The sequence below is a fragment of the Elgaria multicarinata genome, chromosome 1 (genome assembly GCF_023053635.1).
Source record: "Elgaria multicarinata webbii isolate HBS135686 ecotype San Diego chromosome 1, rElgMul1.1.pri, whole genome shotgun sequence".
In the NCBI taxonomy this organism is placed as follows: Eukaryota; Metazoa; Chordata; class Lepidosauria; order Squamata; family Anguidae; genus Elgaria; species Elgaria multicarinata.
In genome coordinates, this window is record NC_086171.1 from 9,360,433 (window position 1) to 9,385,217 (window position 24,785).

Consider the following 24,785-nt stretch of genomic DNA (forward strand, 5'->3'; position numbering starts at 1 on the left):
ATGAAATGGGGTATCCCCCAAAAAGGCCATGCCTGGTTGGTTGGCATCTGAAGAGAAGCACTTCACGCTGCAGCATTTTGTTGCAGGTGCGACTTGCCCCCTTTTCAAAAGCTGCCAAGTGGCAGTGAATACTACATTTTAAATTACGCAGTGTGTGAAACAGTATTTCCTTTAGCCTGTCCTGAAATTACTGCCAAGCAGTTTCATTGGCTGATCCTCGAGTCCTAGGGTTGCAAGAGGGGGAAGAAGAAAACTTCTCTCCACACCGTCCACAACTTCAGAAATCCCAGCTCTCTCTTCCTTTAGTCATCTTGTCCCCTAAACTAAAAAGCCCCAAATAAATCAGTCTCCTCTCCTGGGGTAGTGGTTAGAAGGCCTCAGTTGCCGTTCACGCCAAACCGACTTTAAAGAGGGGATTTTTCTGCTTAAAGGCCAGGAATGCCTATTATTCCAGCATGACTCAGCTTTGAGTCAGAGTATTTTGCCAGGAAAACTTGCAGTTAGCTATGGAGAAAACCCAACAGCAAATATATAAAACAACAGGACCATTTGCCTTTAGAAGAGAGCCCTCTCCTGGTTTACTGAACACATGGCCGTACTACAGCCATGCCATTTTAGAGATAAAATCATTTAGGGTGCAATCCTATGGGTGCTTGGAAAGGAAAGGAACCTCTCGTGCAAGCACTGAGTCTTGGAGGGACGCCAGCTTTCGCTGACGTTTTCTTGGCAGGCCTTATAGCGGGGTGGTTTGCCGTTGCCTTCCCCAGCCATTATTGCTTTTCCCCCAGCTAACTGGGTACTCATTTTACCGACCTCGGGAGGATGGAAGGCTGAGTCGACCCGAGGCGGCTGCCTGAAACCAGCTTCCGCTGGGATCGAACTCAGGCCGTGGGGAGAGTTTCAGCTGCAGAAACTGCTGCTTTACCGCTCTGCGCCAAAAAATCCTACAACTCCCAGGATTCCCCAGCGGCTGGGGAATGTTGGGAGTTGTAGGACTTTTCTCTCTCTCTCAACATGTATAGGATTGCAACCTAAATGATTTTATTTCTAAAATGGGAGGAATTCACTGTAAAAACAGCCTTAATCGAAAGAGAGCTCACCTTAAAGCTCTCAACCATTAAGTAAACCAGACTTCACAACTCAAACGATGGACCTTTATACCAGCAAATCAAATGCTGGCTCTCAGCCTCTCCCTTTATGTTTCAGACAGGCTGTTAACCTGATTAATTTCTTTTAGAAGCAGCACATAAATATTCTGGTGTTGATCTGTTCATTGATTCATACTTTTCTTTTCATTTTGAAGGAAATATTTTTAAAGTGCAAAACTGTTCCAGAGATAGAGACGGGGTCGTTTCTTGGTGACACAGCAGGCACTAGCCAACCAGCACTAGGGTAAAAAACAAGGGTAAAAGAGAGAGAAAGTGAGAGAGAATTTTCTTATCAAATTTGCAGATGACACAAAATTGGGTGGGATAGCTAATACCCTGGAAGACAGAAACAAACTTCAAAGTGGTCTTGATAGGCTGGAGTGCTGGGCTGAAAACAACAGGATGAAATTTAATAGGGATAAATGCCAAATTCTACACCTAGGAAATAGAAACCAAATGCACAGTTAGAAGATGGGGGATACTTGGCTCAGCAATACTACAAACGAGAAGGATCTTGGAATTGTTGTAGATGACAAGCTGAATATGACACAACGGTGTGATATGGCTGCAAGAAAGGCAAATGCTGTTTTGGGCTGCCTTAATAGAAGTAGAGCTTCCAAATCACGTGAGGTACTGGTTCCTCTCTATTCGGCCCTGGTTAGGCCTCATCTAGAGTCTTGCGTCCAGTTCTGGGCTCCACAATTCAAGAAGGACGCAGACAAGCTGGAGCGTGTTCAGAGGAGGGCAACCAGGATGATCAGGGGTCTGGAAACAAAGCCCTATGAAGAGAGACTGAAAGAACTGGGCATGTTTAGCCTGGAGAAGAAAATGGAGGGGAGACATGATAGCACTCTTCAAAGACTTAAAAGGTTGTCACACAGAGGAAGGCCAGGATCTCTTCTCGATCCTCCCAGAGTGCAGGACACAGAATAATGGGCTCAAGTTAAAGGAAGCCAGATTCCAGCTGGACATCAGGAAAAACTTCCTGACTGTTAGAGCAGTATGACAATGGAATCAGTTACCTAGGGAGGTTGTGGGCTCTCCCACACTAGAGGCCTTCAAGAGGCAGCTGGACAACCATCTGTCAGGGATGCTTTAGGGTGGATTCCTGCATTGAACAGGGGGTTGGACTCGATGGCCTTGTAGGCCCCTTCCAACTCTGCTGTTCTATGATTCTATGACTCATATGGGGGAGATTCGTTAAATATTCATCACAACCAAATGTACAACAATGTGTGCCTGCCTCAGCTCTGAATATATGGACATTGTAACAACAAATGAAGGAATATAGCACATTTATGATTTGGGGGTTTCTTTCTTTTCTCTTTTCCTTTTTTTGTTGTTGTCTCCCTTCTTCCTTTATATATTTTTCTCTCTCTACTTTGATTACGCTTCCTTCCCCTAGAAGTTTTATCAATCAACTTTTATTTTTTCCTTTTTGTATATTATACATATTCACATAACTGTTGGTTTGATATTAATTGTTGGGGGATTGTTTGTATTCATTCCTTATTTTTGTATCACTTTAAATAAAAATTAAATTAAAAACAAAACAAAAACCAACCTGCCTGGTCACTGGGGTTGTCAGAGGGCATGCTACTGGTGGTTCCACATGGACCTATGGACCAATTAGCTTGCAAACAATCTAATTGTAACTTTTTGGTTGCTGGCAAAATGGCCCCTGGGCCTCCCAAAGTTATCCACCCCTGCTCTAACCAGTACATGGGCTCTTCCATGATCCATAGCCCTGGAAATAATCCCGAGGTTGGATCCAGGACCTACCTTCTACAAGAGGAAAGGGCCTTCCGGCAAAGGAAGCACTTCTCTTCCAAAGCTTTTTTTTTTTTAGATCCCCCCTCCTCCCTGCCCAACACCTCACCCCGTTCAGCAGGCCCTCCGGACTCTTTGTGTAGCAGAGGGAGGGATTGAGAAGTAACATTTCCACCAGCGCAGTTGATCCAGCTTAAATCTAGATCCAACCGCATCCTTCTAACCATCCTAGGAGACTCAAAAATGTCCACCACTGACTCTAATTTAAACGCAAAACATGAGTAAGGCTGCAGTCCTAATCACACTTATCAGGGAGTTTAATTCCATTGAACTCAATTGGACTTACTTCTGAATAGACACGCATACAGTTGTGCAGTTTGCGTGTTACACCCTTTAACCAGGAAGTGACTAGTCTGCAAATAAAAACCCCGGTGATAATGTACACACATTTGTGCCTGTGTTCACACATAATGTTTATGTTCACCATAGTTGGTTGCTTTAGCCATGAATTTGTCTTGCAGACAAGCAAACAAAATGTAGTTTGTTTTACCTATTTCTAGTTTGAGTCTCTCTCAACCATTTTGCCAACCGTCAGAGTACTTTCATTTCAGGCTGCCCTTTCTGGCTGCCTCTGTTTCATATAACATCAGTGCAAACAAGCCAGGGATAAGCCCCAATTATGGGTTCAGACATCATGAGAAGCCATGGTTTAAACAAGCCAGGCTTCATAAGCCTATAACAAACCATGGCTTCTATTGTGGCTTGTAGCTGATTAACAAACCATGGTTTCAACAAACCACACCATGGCTTAGTGTTATGTGCAAATCAGTGCTGTATGTCTGTAGAAGACTCCCTACCTGCAATCCGAAAATTGATTTTGACTCTTTTGGGGAGATCTTGCTCTATTCTTGCTTCCAGCTGCCATGTGTCTTGGGAAAATGTTTAAGTGATGGCTTTCCTCGTTCATCTCCATATTGTAGCTAGACGTAGGTTTCCTTTCTGTAGTTTGTTGTCTCTCCGATTTCAGTTTGGCAAACAAGTTGTCTCGACCACCGGCTGAACGTTTGGCTATTTCATCTCCTGTGGCTGCATATGGACTAAACAGAACCTTGGGTGAATGATCCTTGCTTATGTCTAGGGAATTGCCACTGCATGATGAGAAATTTGCAGATTGCCTGGAAATTCCTATACTCTCCAGGGATTCATCCAATGGCACAGTGAAAGAGCTCTTTGTACTGTCTTTCTCTCCGAGTAGTGCTATGCTACCAATTCCAGAGGGTCGCTTTAGATGCCTCCTTTTCAAGGAATCCTAAAATAAATAGTCAAGAGAAAAATGGAGATGAGTAGAATCCCAATGTAGGTGCAGACTTAGAGCAATGGTTACAAAGGCTTTCGGAAGTTGGGCCTCTTCTATCATCAGTTTGAAGGCCAGCTTATATCCAATGTGAATCAGATCAATGAGATCTCCAGGGTGATTCATGGTTGTTTGGGACAGATTCTATCATCTTTGAGCTTGGGGTGGACTTTTACGGCCATGTGGACGCACAGGGATGATCCCGGGCCGATCCCCGGGATAACGAGTCGTGTAGACACGCCCTTAGTATCTCTGTGGTTTGAAACATATGCTCAGACCTGTTTAACCAGAGTAATTGTGACTGTATTTTGACAATACTGACAATAAGGGACATTGGTCTGCTGAGACCAGAGATGGGTAAATAAATCTATGTTCACTGTTGCATGTTTTTAGCCCTGATGTTTATGTGGTATCTCCAGTATCCAAGGCAGTAAGTCTATGTGCACTAGTTGCTGTGGAACATGGGTGGGAGGGTGCTGTTGCACCATGTCCTGCTTTGTTGGTTCCTTCAGGAGTTATACTAGAGCGACAAGATACAAAAGAGGGCAGGGCTCCTGCAGCTTTGATTGTCATGATGAAGAGGGGAATTCATCAAGTGCTGCATGCATACAAAGGACACCTGCTGAAATTCCCTCTTGATCACAACTGTTAAGGACACAGGATCCCTGTCCTCTTTTCCATGTCAAGAATCTCACATCATCATCATCATCATCATCTTGTGACAACTCTGTGTTGGTTTTCCCTCTGCTCATTTTTGTCTTTGTTTCCCTGTTTTAAATGACAAGGACCAGGTGCCTCGACTGAAAAAGGCGGCATAGAAATGAAATAAGTAAATAATAAACATCAAAACAACAACAATAAAAGGGACAACAAATCAAATGTGTAGGATGAGAGTAAAGAACCTCTTGAGAACTGTCCATAGGGCCCATCTTCATTCCTTTGACACCGAGACTTGGAGTTGGCCTGGCTTGGGGGTTTTCCCTCATGGATGTTCTTGTCTCCAAAGGCAGCTCTGGTGTTTGTAAGCCCTCATAGAGATTGGCAAATTTCTTCTCTCCCTCAGGAGGTGAGTTGCTATCGAACGTGGGCCCGGTCTTGCTCCTCTCGCTTCTCTTGTGAGGATGGAGCCTGGAGAGGCCAGATGGACGGGAGATTTCCTCATCAATCTCATATCTAAAATGACAGAGACGCAAGCACCAATGAAAGAACGGCAGGTGGACTAGGAGTCATCGGCCTTGTAACCAGTGGAGGCCAGTGGCTCTGATGTCACGGAGTAGGGAATCCGTTCTGGGTTTCAGTCAGAACTCCAAATGTATTATCCAAGGTGCTGAACCCTCTCCCCAAACCAGGTTCAGCACCTTGGAAAGCTCACTTAGACTTCTGACTGTTTTTGACTGAAACCCAGAATGGATCCACAGCCCCACTGACATCAGACCCACCAGCCTCGCCTGCTGGCAACTAATGTATTGATTGATTACCTAAAAATACATGTATGTGCCGGTTATCAAAGCTTATAGGGAATTTGTATGATGCACGGAAGGACACTTGAGGTAAACTTACAATTTAATGAACACAACTTTCCAGTGCTGTTATGAAGAAAGGCCATGCTTAATTCCCCACCTCCCCTATTCCATATTATAATAACACATCATCACAGAGAACAGGTGTAGCATGGAAACTAAGAGACTGAGCTACAAATCAGGAAGTCCCTGGTTTGACTCTCATCTCTGCCATGACTTTATGAGATGGCCTTAGACAAGCCACACAGGGCCCATTCAGAAGACACCTTAAACCATGGCTTTAACCATGGTGGTTAAGCCAGAAAGCCAGGCTGTGTTCAGAAGACACCTTAAACCATGGCTTTAACCATGGGGAATAAGGCTTTTGGCTTTATTCACCATGGTTAAAGCCGGTGCAATACGGAGGATAATCAGATGGGTTTTCCTTACAGGGTTGTCGTTGGCATTGCAACTAGATAATGCATGTGAAGTATTCGGAACGCTTGAAAGGGTTTTGCAACAGCTGTTGTTGTTAGAACCAAAATAGCCTTAAAATGACATCTTTAATTTGCAATCCCATCAATTCAAATCAGCATGAGTACTTGGGGCCAGCTTCGGCTGATCCGCCAGCTTTGGCCTTTCCTGGACAACCTAGCCACAGTAGTGCCTGCACTGGTAACTTCCCGATTAGACTACTGCAATGCACTCTACATGGGCCTGCCCTTGAAAACGACGCGGAAATTGCAGCTAGTGCAAAATGCAGCAGCTAGACAGCTGGCGGGTACATCTTACAGAGACCACATAACACCAGTCTTAAAGGAATTGCACTGGCTGCCTATACGCTTCTGGTTAGAATTCAAGGTGTTGGTAATGATGTTTAAAGCCCTAAACGGCTTGGGACCTCGATACTTGAGGGAGCGCCTCTCCTTATATATGCCTGCCCGAGACTTGAGAACTGTTGGAGGAGCCCTTCTCCGCATCCCACCAATGCAACATATACGTTATGATGGGACAAGGGAGAGGGCTTTCTCTGCTGTGGCACCCTGACTGTGGAATGCCCTCCCCTTGGAGGCCCAATTGGCGCCAACAGTGATTTTATTCCGGCGCCAAGTGAAAACATGGCTTTTTAACAAAGCTGTTAATGGTTGAATTCACTAGGCACATTGTTTTAACTGTTTTAATAGTTTTACTACTTTTAAATTATATATTGTTTTAACTTGGTTTATGGTTTACTTTGTTTTTAGCTGTGTATATTTACTGTTTTTATACTGCATGCTTTTATCTGTATGCTGCCCTGAGATCTTATTGATATAGGACGGGATATAAATGTTTTAAATAAAGAAATGATTTGCATTCTAATTAACTTCAGACTGTGTCCACGTTCCCCCAGTTTTTGAAAACTGAAGAGGGTGAGAGAAAAATGCTTTACCCCGCCCCGATTAAAATGGGAGGGAAACACCTACATGTGTAGTTTGAAGGAAATTCCTCTGAATTCTGTCAGATTTACACCCTTTTAGAACTGCAGCCTACGAGTTCCCTATCTATTGGAATGGACTGCAACGGTAGAAAAATCCAACCCTTTTAACAACCCCGATATGCATGAAGGATGTGCACACCATATTTACACAGGTGTAAACACCACAGTCCAATGAGACTTAATTCCAGGTGAGTGTGCACAGGATTAAATCATAAAAAGCTAAAGACAAGATGATTTGCAGGTATTGTTTTTGAGGGACAACCTTTTGGAAGAAGCAATGAGCACAATTTGATGCTGACCCCTCCTATCCCCCCAGGAGGGGCCCTGTGCCTCCAGCAACTGCACTGACAAGCAAAAGTTCAACAGGTGAAGCATGCAGATACAGAGAGGCTTGCTTTATTTCTCTCTGCATAAAGGCACAATCCTAGGCATGTTTAGACAGGGGGGAAAGTCCTACAACTCCCAGCATGCTCCAGCTGGAGCATGCTGGGAGTTGTAGGACTTTCCCCTCTGTCTAAACAGGATTGCAACCTAAGATTCAAAAGAGGAGGGGACTGCTTAGTTATGAGAAAACTGCAACATTAAACCAGGAATTAAAGAACACACACACACACACTTTGCACTATAGTGTTATTTGAGGTTTACTCAGAAGTAACCCCCATTGCTATCAATGGGATTTACTTCATATTAAGCTTATTTAGGATTGCATCAGCATCACTGCTAATGAATTATCACGAGTTATCATCAGCACGCTCCTCATTTACTTGCTTATTTATTTATTTCTCACTCCCCTCCCCTTGTCAGCGTTATGGCTAGGAATGCACCTCCTGCGCTTGCGCACACAACGCCCAGATATTCCTTTCTCCTCCTCTTCCCCCCCCTCCCCGTCGAAATTCCCTCACCATAGAGAAGCCGGCTAGAGCACCCACCCCTCCGGCGCCTCCCATTGGCTGCCTCTAACCAACCCGACGGGCGGGAGAGGCGAGGAAGAGCGTTGCGCTTACGTTCTCATCCCCTCGCTGCCGAACGGAGACGAATGCGCATGCTCACGGGGTTCTTATAAATAGGAGGCGCCGCGTGGGGTAGCTCGCCATTTTCTGCTGCGCGCGGGGTGGTGCGGATGCCTTGTGTAGGGAGTGGGGCTGGCTGGGTTTGAAATGGGGGGCGTTTTGGCTGCGTCATAAAAGGCTGGAGGCACAGATTGTGAAGCCTTTCTACTAAATAACAATTGAATGTGCTCCCTTACCCATCTTGGGGGCTAGTAGAGTCCATTAGGTTATTTTTTTTAAAAAAATAATTATTTAGGGTGTTGCCAAACTCGATGTGACTGGCTCGCTCTCTCAATCCTAAATTTCTTTATTACACCGGAAAAGTGTAATAGGCTTTGGCTAGGGCTAGAATAGTTCATATTTATTGGAAAGGTGGGAGGAAAAATGTTATTTACAGAGGAGGATAAGAAAGGAAACAATGCTTGGTTAGATGGACCTATGGAATGGCTATTAAAACACACCTTTTATAGTGGGATTTAAATCATAGCGTACCATTATTTTGGGATTTTAGATGCAACATTTAAGAACTTAAAAAAGCCACTTGAGTATGACTCTATGTCTAAGCTTACCACTCCTCCATCAAAAACTTGTACTGATTCCACTCAGAATCTATAACTGAAGAATGTTTGTATTTATAACTAGAGACATTCAAGAGGCAGCTGGACAACAATCTGTCAGGGATGCTTTAGGGTGGATTCCTGCATTGAGCAGGGGGTTGGACTCGATGGCCTTGTAGGCCCCTTCCAACTCTGCTTTTCTATGAATCTATGATAATTGAAAAACTAAATATTTATCACAAGGCCCGCTATTTCTGCAGACAGCCCTTTTTAAAATTTATTGTAAAATTCAACAAGAGATAAAAAAACTTCACACCACTGTTTACTTATGCTGAATATTCTACATCTTGTTACAGGGATTGTTTAGACTTTGAATTTAGGCTATCTAGATCTCTGAACCTTTTTTTGTAGACCAGCTGCATAAACTTTGAAAACAGCTTTTACATTTCTAGACATGATCTGCAAGTATCTCATTTCTAGCTAAATCAAGCCAGTCTTGAGCCTGCAATTATGCTACACACAGTAAAATCTTAACACTCACTGACTACAAGCTTCAATGGTTTAGAGATTAGATTTAGAGACAGAGCTACATTAACTTTCACATAAGCGTTCTAATGAATGCTGATACACAACTTCCTTAGCATTCTGGTTTACGTACAACCTCATCTCAATGCATGTTACTTTGTTTTGAGATGTCATGATAACCGGCACTATTGCAACCTCATAAAATTCCACATGGTTCATTTTTTTCTTAAAGTTGTTGACTAGGCGGGACGCGCCAATTCCTTCTCCACGAGACATCTAGAATTTCTCAGTGTAGTGTTAAACATTTTTATAATAGCTGTATGAGAGCCTCATTAATCCAGAAACAGTGAATCAAGCTTAAGTTTTATTTTAAACAGATGAACAGCATTCTTTTTTCTCTTCTAGAAAGGGATAAATAACTGCAACCCAGAGTTTAAGGATTGAAATATACATCTGTACCTGTAGGTTTCAATTCTGTTTCTTTCGGATGTTGTTTGCCCACATGTGGATTCATCGGAGAGAGAATTCTTATTTATAGAGCTTTCTATACTTCTGGGCTGGGGGAGCTTGTTCTGTGAGACTGATGGACTGCCCTTACTCCCTTGGGTGTTGCTTGTATTCTCCAGAAAACAGCTAGTCATGAGTTCAAGAATAGTTTTTAGGGGGTTCTCCGTTGCCTGCAATAGAAGAAATTGAATAGTTACAGAAAAATGAATGTTTTGGCTTTCTTTGGAATAGTGACTGAGACTTGTATAGTTCCTGTGTGAAGAATTTGGAAAAGTCACAGGGCTCTGAAAAGCATGTCCATACATATGCTAGTTAGAAATAAACAATTAAGGGTGCTTCCAGAAAAGATTTTTAGTGAGCAATTACCCTACTTCATTAATGAAATTTTATAAGGGGTCCAAATGATGTGTTCCGTTGTTAAGCCTTCTGTATTTTCCAACAGTTTCTTTCACCTTTTTAAAGGAGACAGTCTATTGAGGGAAAGAAGTTCAGTGACAATGATTAGTAGCACTATAAACTACCTTCTTGAAAGCACCTGAAGTGCTGATTTGTAAGCACCTGGGAGTTGCATCTTGCTATAGTACTCATTAGGGGTGTGCACGGACCCCCCGCTCCGCTTCACTTCCAGATCCGCCATTTTTGGATCGGGCCGCTTCGCTCCGCCCATTTCCGCTCCGCTCGGAGCTCCGGATCCGGATCAGAGCTCCGTTTCCGCCCCCCATAGGGTTGCATTGAAAGCTAAAAAAGTAAACAACTTTTTTTCTGTGAAAGTTAGAAACCTCAAGTTTGGCACCATGACACCTCATGGACGTATACACACGCACACTAAGTTTCAAGGCAATCCCGTCATCCCCTGATTTTTGGGGAATTTATGAAAATTGGGCACCCCATTCAGAACCCTTGGGATAGCTCCGTCAATTTGCACGTTAGAAACCTCAAACTCAGCACCATGATAGCTTATCCACGTGTCCACACGCACGCCAAGTTTCAAGGAAATCCCATCATCCCCTGATTTTTAGGGAATTTGTGAAAATCCAACACCCATTCACAACCCTTTCCATAGCTCCGTCAATTTGCACATTAAAAAAACTCCTCAAACTCACCACCATGAAAGCTTATCCAGGGATACATACGAACGCCGGACTCAAGGCAGTCCCATCATCCCCTGTTTTTTGGCGGGGCTTAAACCTGCAAAATTTGGAACTTCCAAAACTCCAAGTGAGCGCAAGAAGGACTTCTCCCCTGAGTCAAAGCCACACACACACAACATCCCTGCGAGGAGGGCAGGGGAGAAGGGAGGGAAGGCAGGCAGGTAGGTAGGCATGCAGCAGACATTTCTGGGGGCATAAGGAAGTGAGCCAAGGATAAGCCAGTAATGCATATAAAATGGAATAAATAAATAAACAAAAGGAGGGGTGGAATTAAAAGCAGCAGTGTTGCTGAATAAAAAACAAGAAGAGCTTTTTTAAAAAAGGCTATATCTTGTCTTTTACCAGTAATAGGGGGATGTGCCTAGGGGACGGGGAAGCAGCTGCAGTTCAACTCATGAAAGACATTGCTCCACCACTAAGAAGTAAACACTCACTTCAACTTATGATAGGCATTGCTCCACCACTAAGAGAAGTAGAACGCTCACTTCGACTCATGATAGGCATTGCTCCACCACTAAGAGAAGTAGAACGCTCACTTCGACTCATGATAGGCATTGCTCCACCACTAAGAGAAGTAGAACGCTCACTTCGACTCATGATAGGCATTGCTCCACTAAGAGAAGTAGAACGCTCACTTCGACTCATGATAGGCATTGCTCCACCACTAAAAAGTAAACACTTCAGCTCATGAAAGGCATTGCTTCACCACAACAGCTCTGAGGAGTAAACGCTCACTTCGACTCATGAGAGGCATTGCTCCACCACTAAGAGAAGTAGAACACTCACTTCGACTCATGAGAGGCATTGCTCCACCACTAAGAGAAGTAGAACGCTCACTTCGACTCATGATAGGCATTGCTCCACCACTAAGAGAAGTAGAACGCTCACTTTGACTCATGAGAGGCATTGCTCCACCACTAAGAGAAGCAGAACGCTCACTTTGACTCATGAGAGGCATTGCTCCACCACTAAGAGAAGCAGAACGCTCACTTCGACTCATGATAGGCATTGCTCCACCACTAAGAGAAGCAGAACGCTCACTTCGACTCAAGATAGGCATTGCTCCACCACTAAGAGAAGTAGAACGCTCACTTCGACTCATGATAGGCATTGCTCCACCACTAAGAGAAGTATATGATTTCAGGTTGTGTTTGTGCATTTGGTGGGGCTACTGTTTTAAAAAACACTGGGAAAAGTCCGTTCAGATTAAGAAAGAGAAGTTTCCCAGTATCCCAAGTTACCCGTTTTGCCTATCCCCTCCTCCAACTTTGGGATAATGTGATCATGACCGGGAGCTGACTCTGCCCCTCAGCCCTTTGAAAAAGGTATTTTTCCCGCCGATTTTTAAAAAAATTCTAGCGCGTGACCCGCACCATGCAGAGAGGTGAGAGTAGTCTCAAAATGACCCCCATCTACGACTCTCTGAGCACAAGAATTTTCAGAACGATAGCTTCAAAAACAACCCAGTAGTTCTCCGCGATTGTTTTCCGCAATGCAATCCTATGGGCGAAATGTTTCAAGATGGTGAGCCTATCCAGAAGAAGACTGAGATCAGTATGAGACGTTTGGTATACTTTCAGGTAATACTATTAGAGAGCAATCCTTTGGTCCTTGGAAGACTGTCCCAAAGTCCACTGAAGTACTTGGAAAAATCCTTCCCAAGTCAGAGAGAGTGCGGAGCTCTGAGACTTATGGCTATTTCCCATAGGAGTGTGCCCTATATTTTCCACAGTGCTATGTGTTTGTTTTTTTGTCAAGTTTAGCGATAACCAACATGATTATCATACAAAGACACCGATTAAAAAGCCTTACAATTAAGACAAAAAAGCTTAGTGGGCATACAATCTGAAGGTCCTAGAGTTTTCCCATTCCTCATATTCTCAACGATGCTGTCAATCTCTTCTACCCACAAAGTCTCTGTTTCCTTTCCTGCAAATCCAGTTGTGGTGAAAGCCGTGTTCCAAATCCCCGCACCCAGAGGTTACACATAGATGTTGAACAACATTGGGGACAAGATGTTGCCCTTGTTGAATTCCATAGTTCAGTTGTGAAGGGGGTGGGGAATTGGCAAAAAGTTACCTACAACCTGCCAGGGAAATACATATTTATTTATTGGATTTCTATACCGTCCAGTAGCTTGAAGCTCTCTGATACACCTCATGGGGGGGGGGGGGCAGATATGTTTCCCTATATATAAAGAAACACTAATCTTGGAGTGTGCATATGTAGGCCATCTCTCAGGCTAATAGTACAACCCTATTCAAGTTTACTCAGAAGTAAGCCCCATTGTGTTTAGTGGAGCTTAATCCCATATAAGTGTGTCTAGGTTTCCCTTCATTTATCATTCCCTTTGCCATTCTTTGATTCAAATCAACCCTTTATTGTATCCATCCATGTTTATTTCAGAACATATTGGGTTTGTTATTAAATACTTTAATGTTCAACACCTGTATTGACTTCCAAGAAATATTTTTGTGCACTATAGGCGGTGAATTCGCTAGAAATAATAGCCTAAATAGCACCTTCTCCTATCCTGATGTGGTTACACAAACTCGTGTGTGTGTGTTTGTGTGTGTGATAGTTGACATTCTGCCTAAATTTAGGGAGTTGAAGTGGATGTTGCAAAGCCATACCATGGTTTCCCCCCCCTCCTCTGTAAAACTTGTTTGTTAAGCATGCTGAACTTGAATATTCTTGCCAGGTTTCACGCCATGCATGCTTCTGCCAAGCATTAAGGTTTGGAAAGGCTTATTGGGGCTGTCTTCCAATCCAGACTCTCTTCCCCCCAAAAGCCTTGGAGATGTTCAAGTCAGCGCTATGATGTTAATGACCAGAGGCAATGGGGTCTGTTAGGTTACAGTTTAGGTGGAACTACCCTTTGATGTGGGCAGGCTCTCCTTCCACCCACACATTCCTCAGTGCCTAACCAAACCCATATCTTTCCTCCCATCAGTCTGATCCTTCTTGTGAGACCTTGCATCTCTGTGGAGCCAACCCAGGGTATGGAGCGTAACTGAATTTCTGGTTGAACAGGCAGTGCTTAGTTGGGTCTGGGTGGTAAAGAGAAGGGGACAAATGACATACACAGATTTAGCTATGATAATAACTTCTCCACAAGTTTATTGACTTTCACTTGAGAAGGCTTATTGGCAGCATATGGGCTGGATCCTGTCATCAGCCAGCCTGCATGCTGTCCGATTTCCCCCTTTCCTGGAGCACTGATGGTAGATGGTAGAGCTAGGTGCTCATCATGGTGCAGACTGCTAATGTGAACCCTTTCACTAGGGGTGTGCACGGACGCCCTGCTCTGCTTCACTTCCAGAACTGCGATTTTCGGATCGGCCCGCTTCGCTCTGCCCATGTCCGCTCCGATCGGCGCTCCGGATCGGAGCTCCGTTTCCCCCCCCATAGGCTTGCATTAAGCTAAAGAAGTATAAAAGTTTTTTTCTGTGAAAGTTAGAAATCTCACGTTTGGCGCCATGACACCTCATGGAGGTATACACACACACGCCAAGACTCAAGGCAGTCCCATCATCCGCTGATTTTTGGGGAAATTATGAAAATCGGGCACCCCATTCACACCCCTTTCGATAGCTCCGTCAATTTGCACGTTAGAAATCTCAAACTCACCACCATGATAGCTTATCCAGGGATACAGATGCACGCCAAGAGTCAAGGCAGTCCCATCATCCCCTGATTTTTGGGGAATTTATGAAAATCCAACACCATTCACACCCCTTTCGATAGCTCCGTCAATTTGCACGTTGGAAACCTCAAACTCACCACCATGATAGCTTATCCAGGGATACACACGCACGCCCAGACTCAATGCAGTCCCATCATCCCCTGTTTTTTGGTGGGGCTTAAACCTGCAGACATCTCAATGGGGCCATTTCAAAGGAAATCCCAACATGCCATGAATTGGGGAGTATGAATCTTCTTCCACACTTGAAAAATGTATTTGGAACTTCCAAAACTCCAAGTGAGCGCAGGAAGGACTTCTCCCCTGAGTCAAAGCCAGACACACACAACATCCCTGCGAGATGGGCAGGGGAGGAGAGAGGGAAGGCAGGCAGCAGACATTTCTGGGGGCATAAGGAAGTGAGCCAAGGATAAGCCAGAAATGCATATAAAATGGAATAAATAAATAAATAAACAAAGGAGGGGTGGAATTAAAAGCAGCAGTGTTGCTGAATAAACAACAAGAAGAACTTTTTAAAAAAGGCTATATCTGTCTTTTACCAGCAATAGGGGGACGTGCCTAGGGGACGGGGAAGCAGCTGCAGTTCAACTCATGAAAGACATTGCTCCACCACTAAGAAGTAAACACTCACTTCAACTTATGATAGGCATTGCTCCACCACTAAGAGAAGTAGAACGCTCACTTCGACTCATGATAGGCATTGCTCCACCACTAAGAGAAGTAGAACGCTCACTTCGACTCATGATAGGCATTGCTCCACGTCTAAGAGAAGTAGAACGCTCACTTCGACTCATGATAGGCATTGCTCCACCACTAAGAGAAGTAGAATGCTCACTTCGACTCATGATAGGCATTGCTCCACCACTAAGAGAAGTAGAATGATCACATCGACTCATGATAGGCATTGCTCCACCACTAAGAAGAAAACACTCACTTCAGCTCATGAAAGGCATTGCTTCACCACAACAGCTCTGAGGAGTAAACGCTCACTTCGACTCATGATAGGCATTGCTCCACCACTAAGAGGAGTAGAACGCTCACTTCGACTCATGATAGGCATTGCTCCACCTCTAAGAGAAGTAGAACGCTCACTTCGACTCATAATAGGCATTGCTCCACCACTAAGAGAAGTAGAACGCTCACTTCAACTCATGATAGGCATTGCTCCACCACTAAGAGAAGTAGAACGCTCACTTCGACTCATGATAGGCATTGCTCCACCACTAAGAGAAGTAGAATGATCACATCGACTCATGATAGGCATTGCTCCACCACTAAGAAGAAAACACTCACTTCAGCTCATGAAAGGCATTGCTTCACCACAACAGCTCTGAGGAGTAAACGCTCACTTCGACTCATGATAGGCATTGCTCCACCACTAAGAGGAGTAGAACGCTCACTTCGACTCATGATAGGCATTGCTCCACCACTAAGAGAAGTAGAACGCTCACTTCGACTCATGATAGGCATTGCTCCACCACTAAGAGAAGCAGAACGCTCCCTTCGACTCATGATAGGCATTGCTCCACCACTAAGAGAAGTAGAATGATCACATCGACTCATGATAGGCATTGCTCCACCACTAAGAAGTAAACACTCACTTCAGCTCATGAAAGGCATTGCTTCACCACAACAGCTCTGAGGAGTAAACGCTCACTTCGACTCATGATAGGCATTGCTCCACCACTAAGAAGTAAACACTCACTTCAGCTCATGAAAGGCATTGCTTCACCACAACAGCTCTGAGGAGTAAACGCTCACTTCGACTCATGATAGGCATTGCTCCACCACTAAGAGAAGTAGAACGCTCACTTCGACTCATGATAGGCATTGCTCCAACACTAAGAGAAGCAGAACGCTCACTTCGACTCATGATAGGCATTGCTCCACCACTAAGAGAAGTAGAACGCTCACTTTGACTCATGATAGGCATTGCTCCACCACTAAGAAGTAAACACCCACTTCAGCTCATGAAAGCCATTGCTTCACCACAACAGCTCTGAGGAGTAAACACTCACTTCGACTCATGATAGCCATTGCTCCACCACTAAGAGAAGTAGAACGCTCACTTCGACTCATGATAGGCATTGCTCCACCACTAAGAGAAGTAAAACGCTCACTTTGACTCATGATAGGCATTGCTCCACCACTAAGAGAAGTAGAATGATCACATCAACTCATGAAAGCCATTGCTTCACCACAACAGCTCTGAGGAGTAAACACTCAATTCAACTCATGATAGGCATTGCTCCACCACTAAGAGAAGTAGAACGCTCACTTCGACTCATGATAGGCATTGCTCCACCACTAAGAGAAGCAGAACGCTCACTTCGACTCATGATAGGCATTGCTCCACCACTAAGAGAAGTAGAACGCTCACTTTGACTCATGATAGGCATTGCTCCACCACTAAGAGAAGTAGAATGATCACATCGACTCATGATAGGCATTGCTCCACCACTAAGAAGAAAACACTCACTTCAGCTCATGAAAGGCATTGCTTCACCACAACAGCTCTGAGGAGTAAACACTCACTTCGACTCATGATAGGCATTGCTCCACCACTAAGAGGAGTAGAACGCTCACTTCGACTCATGATAGGCATTGCTCCACCACTAAGAGAAGTAGAACGCTCACTTCGACTCATGATAGGCATTGCTCCACCACTAAGAGAAGCAGAACGCTCACTTCGACTCATGATAGGCATTGCTCCACCACTGAGAAGTAAACACTCACTTCAGCTCATGAAAGCCATTGCTTCACCACAACAGCTCTTAGGAGTAAACACTCACTTCAACTCATGATAGGCATTGCTCCACCACTAAGAGAAGTAGAACGCTCACTTCGACTCATGATAGGCATTGCTCCACCACTAAGAGAAGTAGAATGATCACATCAACTCATGATAGGCATTGCTCCACCACTAAGAGAAGTAGAACGCTCACTTCGACTCATGATAGGCATTGCTAAACCACTAAGAGAAGCAGAACGCTCACTTCGACTCATGATAGGCATTGCTCCACAACTAAGAGAAGCAGAACGCTCACTTCGACTCATGATAGGCATTGCTCCACCACTAAGAGAAGCAGAACGCTCCCTTCGACTCATGATAGGCATTGCTCCACCACTAAGAGAAGTAAAACGCTCACTTTGACTCATGATAGGCATTGCTCCACCACTAAGAGAAGTAAAACGCTCACTTTGACTCATGATAGGCATTGCTCCACCACTAAGAGAAGCAGAACGCTCCCTTCGACTCATGATAGGCATTGCTCCACCACTAAGAGAAGCAGAACGCTGACTTCGACTCATGATAGGCATTTCTCCACCACTAAGAGAACGCTCACTTTGACTCATGATAGGCATTGCTCCACCACTAAGAGAAGTAGAACGCTCACTTTGACTCATGATAGGCATTGCTCCACCACTAAGAAGTAAACACCCACTTCAGCTCATGAAAGCCATTGCTTCACCACAACAGTTCTGAGGAGTAAACACTCACTTCGACTCATGATAGGCATTGCTCCACCACTAAGAGAAGTAGAACGCTCACTTCGACTCATGGTAGGCATTGCACCACCACTAAGAGAAGCAGAACGCTCACTTCGACTCATGATAAGCATTGCTCCACCACTAAGAGAAGTAGAACGCTCACTTCAACTCATGATAGGCATTGCTCCACCACTAAGAGAAGCAGAACGCTCACTTCGACTCATGATAGGCATTGCTCCACCACTAAGAGAAGCAGAACGCTCACTTCGACTCATGATAGGCATTGCTCCACCACTGAGAAGACTTCAGCTCATGAAAGCCATTGCTTCACCACAACAGCTCTGAGGAGTAAACACTCACTTCAACTCATGATAGGCATTGCTCCACCACTAAGAGAAGTAGAACGCTCACTTCGACTCATGATAGGCATTGCTCCACCACTAAGAGAAGTAGAACGATCACATCAACTCATGAAAGGCATTGCTCCACCACTAAGAAGAAAACACTCACTTCAGCTCATGAAAGGCATTGCTTCACCACAACAGCTCTGAGGAGTAAACGCTTACTTCGACTCATGATAGGCATTGCTCCACCACTAAGAGAAGTAGAACGCTCACTTCGACTCATGATAGGCATTGCTAAACCACTAAGAGAAGCAGAACGCTCACTTCGACTCATGATAGGCATTGCTCCACAACTAAGAGAAGCAGAACGCTCACTTCGACTCATGATAGGCATTGCTCCACCACTAAGAGAAGCAGAACGCTCCCTTCGACTCATGATAGGCATTGCTCCACCACTAAGAGAAGTAAAACGCTCACTTTGACTCATGATAGGCATTGCTCCACCACTAAGAGAAGTAGAATGATCACATCAACTCATGAAAGGCATTGCTTCACCACAACAGCTCTAAGGAGTAAACGCTCACTTCGACTCATGATAGGCATTGCTCCACCACTAAGAGAAGTAGAACGCTCACTTCGACTCATGGTAGGCATTGCTCCAACACTAAGAGAAGCAGAACGCTCACTTCGACTCATGATAGGCATTGCTCCACCACTAAGAGAAGCAGAACGCTGACTTCGACTCATGAAAGGCATTTCTCCACCACTAAGAGAACTCTCACTTTGACTCATGATAGGCATTGCTCCACCACTAAGAGAAGCAGAACGCTGACTTCGACTCATGATAGGCATTTCTCCACCACTAAGAGAACGCTCACTTTGACTCATGATAGGCATTGCTCCACCACTAAGAGAAGTAGAACGCTCACTTTGACTCATGATAGGCATTGCTCCACCACTAAGAAGTAAACACCCACTTCAGCTCATGAAAGCCATTGCTTCACCACAACAGCTCTGAGGAGTAAACACTCACTTCGACTCATGATAGGCATTGCTCCACCACTAAGAGAAGTAGAACGCTCACTTCGACTCATGGTAGGCATTGCTCCACCACTAAGAGAAGCAGAACGCTCACTTCGACTCATGATAAGCATTGCTCCACCACTAAGAGAAGTAGAACGCTCACTTCAACTCATGATAGGCATTGCTCCACCACTAAGAGAAGCAGAACGCTCACTTCGACTCATGATAGGCATTGCTCCACCACTAAGAGAAGCAGAACGCTCACTTCGACTCATGATAGGCATTGCTCCACCACTGAGAAGACTTCAGCTCATGAAAGCCATTGCTTCACCACAACAGCTCTGAGGAGTAAACACTCACTTCAACTCATGATAGGCATTGCTCCACCACTAAGAGAAGCAGAACGCTCACTTCGACTCATGATAGGCATTGCTCCACCTCTAAGAGAAGTAGAACGCTCACTTCGACTCATAATAGGCATTGCTCCACCACTAAGAGAAGCAGAACGCTCACTTCGACTCATGATAAGCATTGCTCCACCACTAAGAGAAGTAGAACGCTCACTTCAACTCATGATAGGCATTGCTCCACCACTAAGAGAAGCAGAACGCTCACTTCGACTCATGATAGGCATTGCTCCACCACTGAGAAGACTTCAGCTCATGAAAGCCATTGCTTCACCACAACAGCTCTGAGGAGTAAACTCACTTCGACTCATGATAGGCATTGCTCCACCACTATGAGAAGTAGAACGCTCACTTCGACTCATGATAGGCATTGCTCCACCTCTAAGAGAAGTAGAACGCTCACTTCGACTCATAATAGGCATTGCTCCACCACTAAGAGAAGTAGAACGCTCACTTCAACTCATGATAGGCATTGCTCCACCACTAAGAGAAGTAGAACGCTCACTTCGACTCATGATAGGCATTGCTCCACCACTAAGAAGAAAACACTCACTTCAGCTCATGAAAGGCATTGCTTCACCACAACAGCTCTGAGGAGTAAACACTCACTTCGACTCATGATAGCCATTGCTCCACCACTAAGAGAAGTAGAACGCTCACTTCGACTCATGATAGGCATTGCTCCACCACTAAGAGAAGTAAAACGCTCACTTTGACTCATGATAGGCATTGCTCCACCACTAAGAGAAGTAGAATGATCACATCAACTCATGAAAGGCATTGCTTCACCACAACAGCTCTGAGGAGTAAACACTCACTTCGACTCATGATAGGCATTGCTCCACCACTAAGAGAAGTAGAACGCTCACTTCGACTCATGGTAGGCATTGCTCCACCACTAAGAGAAGCAGAACGCTCACTTCGACTCATGATAAGCATTGCTCCACCACTAAGAGAAGTAGAACGCTCACTTCAACTCATGATAGGCATTGCTCCACCACTAAGAGAAGCAGAACGCTCACTTCGACTCATGATAGGCATTGCTCCACCACTAAGAGAAGCAGAACGCTCACTTCGACTCATGATAGGCATTGCTCCACCACTGAGAAGACTTCAGCACATGAAAGCCATTGCTTCACCACAACAGCTCTTAGGAGTAAACACTCAATTCAACTCATGATAGGCATTGCTCCACCACTAAGAGAAGTAGAACGCTCACTTCGACTCATGATAGGCATTGCTCCACCTCTAAGAGAAGTAGAACGCTCACTTCGACTCATAATAGGCATTGCTCCACCACTAAGAGAAGTAGAACGCTCACTTCAACTCATGATAGGCATTGCTCCACCACTAAGAGAAGTAGAATGATCACATCAACTCATGATAGGCATTGCTCCACCACTAAGAAGAAAACACTCACTTCAGCTCATGAAAGGCATTGCTTCACCACAACAGCTCTGAGGAGTAAACGCACACTTCGACTCATGATAGGCATTGCTCCACCACTAAGAGAAGTAGAACGCTCACTTCGACTCATGATAGGCATTGCTAAACCACTAAGAGAAGCAGAACGCTCACTTCGACTCATGATAGGCATTGCTCCACCACTAAGAGAAGCAGAACGCTCACTTCGACTCATGATAGGCATTGCTCCACCACTAAGAGAAGTAGAACGCTCACTTTGACTCATGATAGGCATTGCTCCACCACTAAGAGAAGTAGAATGATCACATCGACTCATGATAGGCATTGCTCCACCACTAAGAAGAAAACACTCACTTCAGCTCATGAAAGGCATTGCTTCACCACAACAGCTCTGAGGAGTAAACACTCACTTCGACTCATGATAGGCATTGCTCCACCACTAAGAGGAGTAGAACGCTCACTTCGACTCATGATAGGAATTGCTCCACCACTAAGAGAAGTAGAACGCTCACTTCGACTCATGATAGGCATTGCTCCACCACTAAGAGAAGCAGAACGCTCACTTCGACTCATGATAGGCATTGCTCCACCACTGAGAAGTAAACACTCACTTCAGCTCATGAAAGCCATTGCTTCACCACAACAGCTCTTAGGAGTAAACACTCACTTCAACTCATGATAGGCATTGCTCCACCACTAAGAGAAGTAGAACGCTCACTTCGACTCATGATAGGCATTGCTCCACCACTAAGAGAAGTAGAATGATCACATCAACTCATGATAGGCATTGCTCCACCACTAAGAGAAGTAGAACGCTCACTTCGACTCATGATAGGCATTGCTAAACCACTAAGAGAAGCAGAACGCTCACTTCGACTCATGATAGGCATTGCTCCACAACTAAGAGAAGCAGAACGCTCACTTCGACTCATGATAGGCATTGCTCCACCACTAAGAGAAGTAAAACGCTCACTTTGACTCATGATAGGCATTGCTCCACCACTAAGAGAAGTAGAATGATCACATCAACTCATGAAAGGCATTGCTTCAGCACAACAGCTCTAAGGAGTAAACGCTCACTTCGACTCATGATAGGCATTGCTCCACCACTAAGAGAAGTAGAACGCTCACTTCGACTCATGGTAGGCATTGCTCCAACACTAAGAGAAGCAGAACGCTCACTTCTACTCATGATAGGCATTGCTCCACCACTAAGAGAAGCAGAACGCTGACTTCGACTCATGATAGGCATTTCTCCACCATTAAGAGAACGCTCACTTTGACTCATGATAGGCATTGCTCCACCACTAAGAGAAGTAGAACGCTCACTTTGACTCATGATAGGCATTGCTCCACCACTAAGAAGTAAACACCCACTTCAGCTCATGAAAGCCATTGCTTCACCACAACAGTTCTGAGGAGTAAACACTCACTTCGACTCATGATAGGCATTGCTCCACCACTAAGAGAAGTAGAACGCTCACTTCGACTCATGGTAGGCATTGCTCCACCACTAAGAGAAGCAGAATGCTCACTTCGACTCATGATAAGCATTGCTCCACCACTAAGAGAAGTAGAACGCTCACTTCAACTCATGATAGGCATTGCTCCACCACTAAGAGAACGCTCACTTTGACTCATGATAGGCATTGCTCCACCACTAAGAGAAGTAGAACGCTCACTTTGACTCATGATAGGCATTGCTCCACCACTAAGAAGTAAACACCCACTTCAGCTCATGAAAGCCATTGCTTCACCACAACAGCTCTGAGGAGTAAACACTCACTTCAACTCATGATAGGCATTGCTCCACCACTAAGAGAAGCAGAACGCTCACTTCGACTCATGATAGGCATTGCTCCACCTCTAAGAGAAGTAGAACGCTCACTTCGACTCATAATAGGCATTGCTCCACCACTAAGAGAAGCAGAACGCTCACTTCGACTCATGATAAGCATTGCTCCACCACTAAGAGAAGTAGAACGCTCACTTCAACTCATGATAGGCATTGCTCCACCACTAAGAGAAGCAGAACGCTCACTTCGACTCATGATAGGCATTGCTCCACCACTGAGAAGACTTCAGCTCATGAAAGCCATTGCTTCACCACAACAGCTCTGAGGAGTAAACACTCACTTCGACTCATGATAGGCATTGCTCCACCACTATGAGAAGTAGAACGCTCACTTCTACTCATGATAGGCATTGCTCCACCTCTAAGAGAAGTAGAACGCTCACTTCGACTCATAATAGGCATTGCTCCACCACTAAGAGAAGTAGAACGCTCACTTCAACTCATGATAGGCATTGCTCCACCACTAAGAGAAGTAGAACGCTCACTTCGACTCATGATAGGCATTGCTCCACCACTAAGAGAAGTAGAATGATCACATCAACTCATGATAGGCATTGCTCCACCACTAAGAAGAAAACACTCACTTCAGCTCATGAAAGGCATTGCTTCACCACAACAGCTCTAAGGAGTAAACGCTCACTTCGACTCATGATAGGCATTGCTCCACCACTAAGAGAAGCAGAACGCTCACTTCGACTCATGATAGGCATTGCTCCACCACTAAGAGAAGCAGAACGCTCCCTTCGACTCATGATAGGCATTGCTCCACCACTAAGAGAAGTAGAATGATCACATCGACTCATGATAGGCATTGCTCCACCACTAAGAAGTAAACACTCACTTCACCTCATGAAAGGCATTGCTTCACCACAACAGCTCTGAGGAGTAAACGCTCATTTCGACTCATGATAGGCATTGCTCCACCACTAAGAGAAGCAGAACGCTCACTTCGACTCATGATAGGCATTGCTCCACCACTAAGAGAAGCAGAACGCTCACTTCGACTCATGATAGGCATTGCTCCACCACTAAGAGAAGCAGAACGCTCACTTCGACTCATGATAGGCATTGCTCCACCACTAAGAGAAGTAGAACGCTCACTTTGACTCATGATAGGCATTGCTCCACCACTAAGAAGTAAACACCCACTTCAGCTCATGAAAGCCATTGCTTCACCACAACAGCTCTGAGGAGTAAACACTCACTTCTACTCATGATAGCCATTGCTCCACCACTAAGAGAAGTAGAACGCTCACTTCGACTCATGATAGGCATTGCTCCACCGCTAAGAAGTAAACACTCACTTCAGCTCATGAAAGCCATTGCTTCACCACAACAGCTCTGAGGAGTAAACACTCACTTCGACTCATGATAGGCATTGCTCCACCTCTAAGAGAAGTAGAACGCTCACTTCGACTCATGATTGGCATTGCTCCACCACTAAGAGAAGTAGAACGCTCACTTCGACTCATGATAGGCATTGTTCCACCACTAAGAGA

General features: G+C 44.8%; 1 protein-coding gene across 1 annotated transcript in view; it reads right to left on the reverse strand.

Annotated features, from left to right (window-relative positions):
* Positions 1-24,785, reverse strand: part of MINDY4 (MINDY lysine 48 deubiquitinase 4) — a 135,062-nt gene that overhangs the window by 97,561 nt on the left and 12,716 nt on the right. The window contains exons 3-5 of the mRNA XM_063123214.1: positions 9,839-10,056; positions 5,175-5,445; positions 3,776-4,227 (exon numbers count right to left, since the gene is read on the reverse strand). Coding sequence (XP_062979284.1) covers positions 3,776-4,227; positions 5,175-5,445; positions 9,839-10,056 — 941 coding nt within the window. The remainder of the gene's footprint in view (positions 1-3,775; positions 4,228-5,174; positions 5,446-9,838; positions 10,057-24,785) is intronic.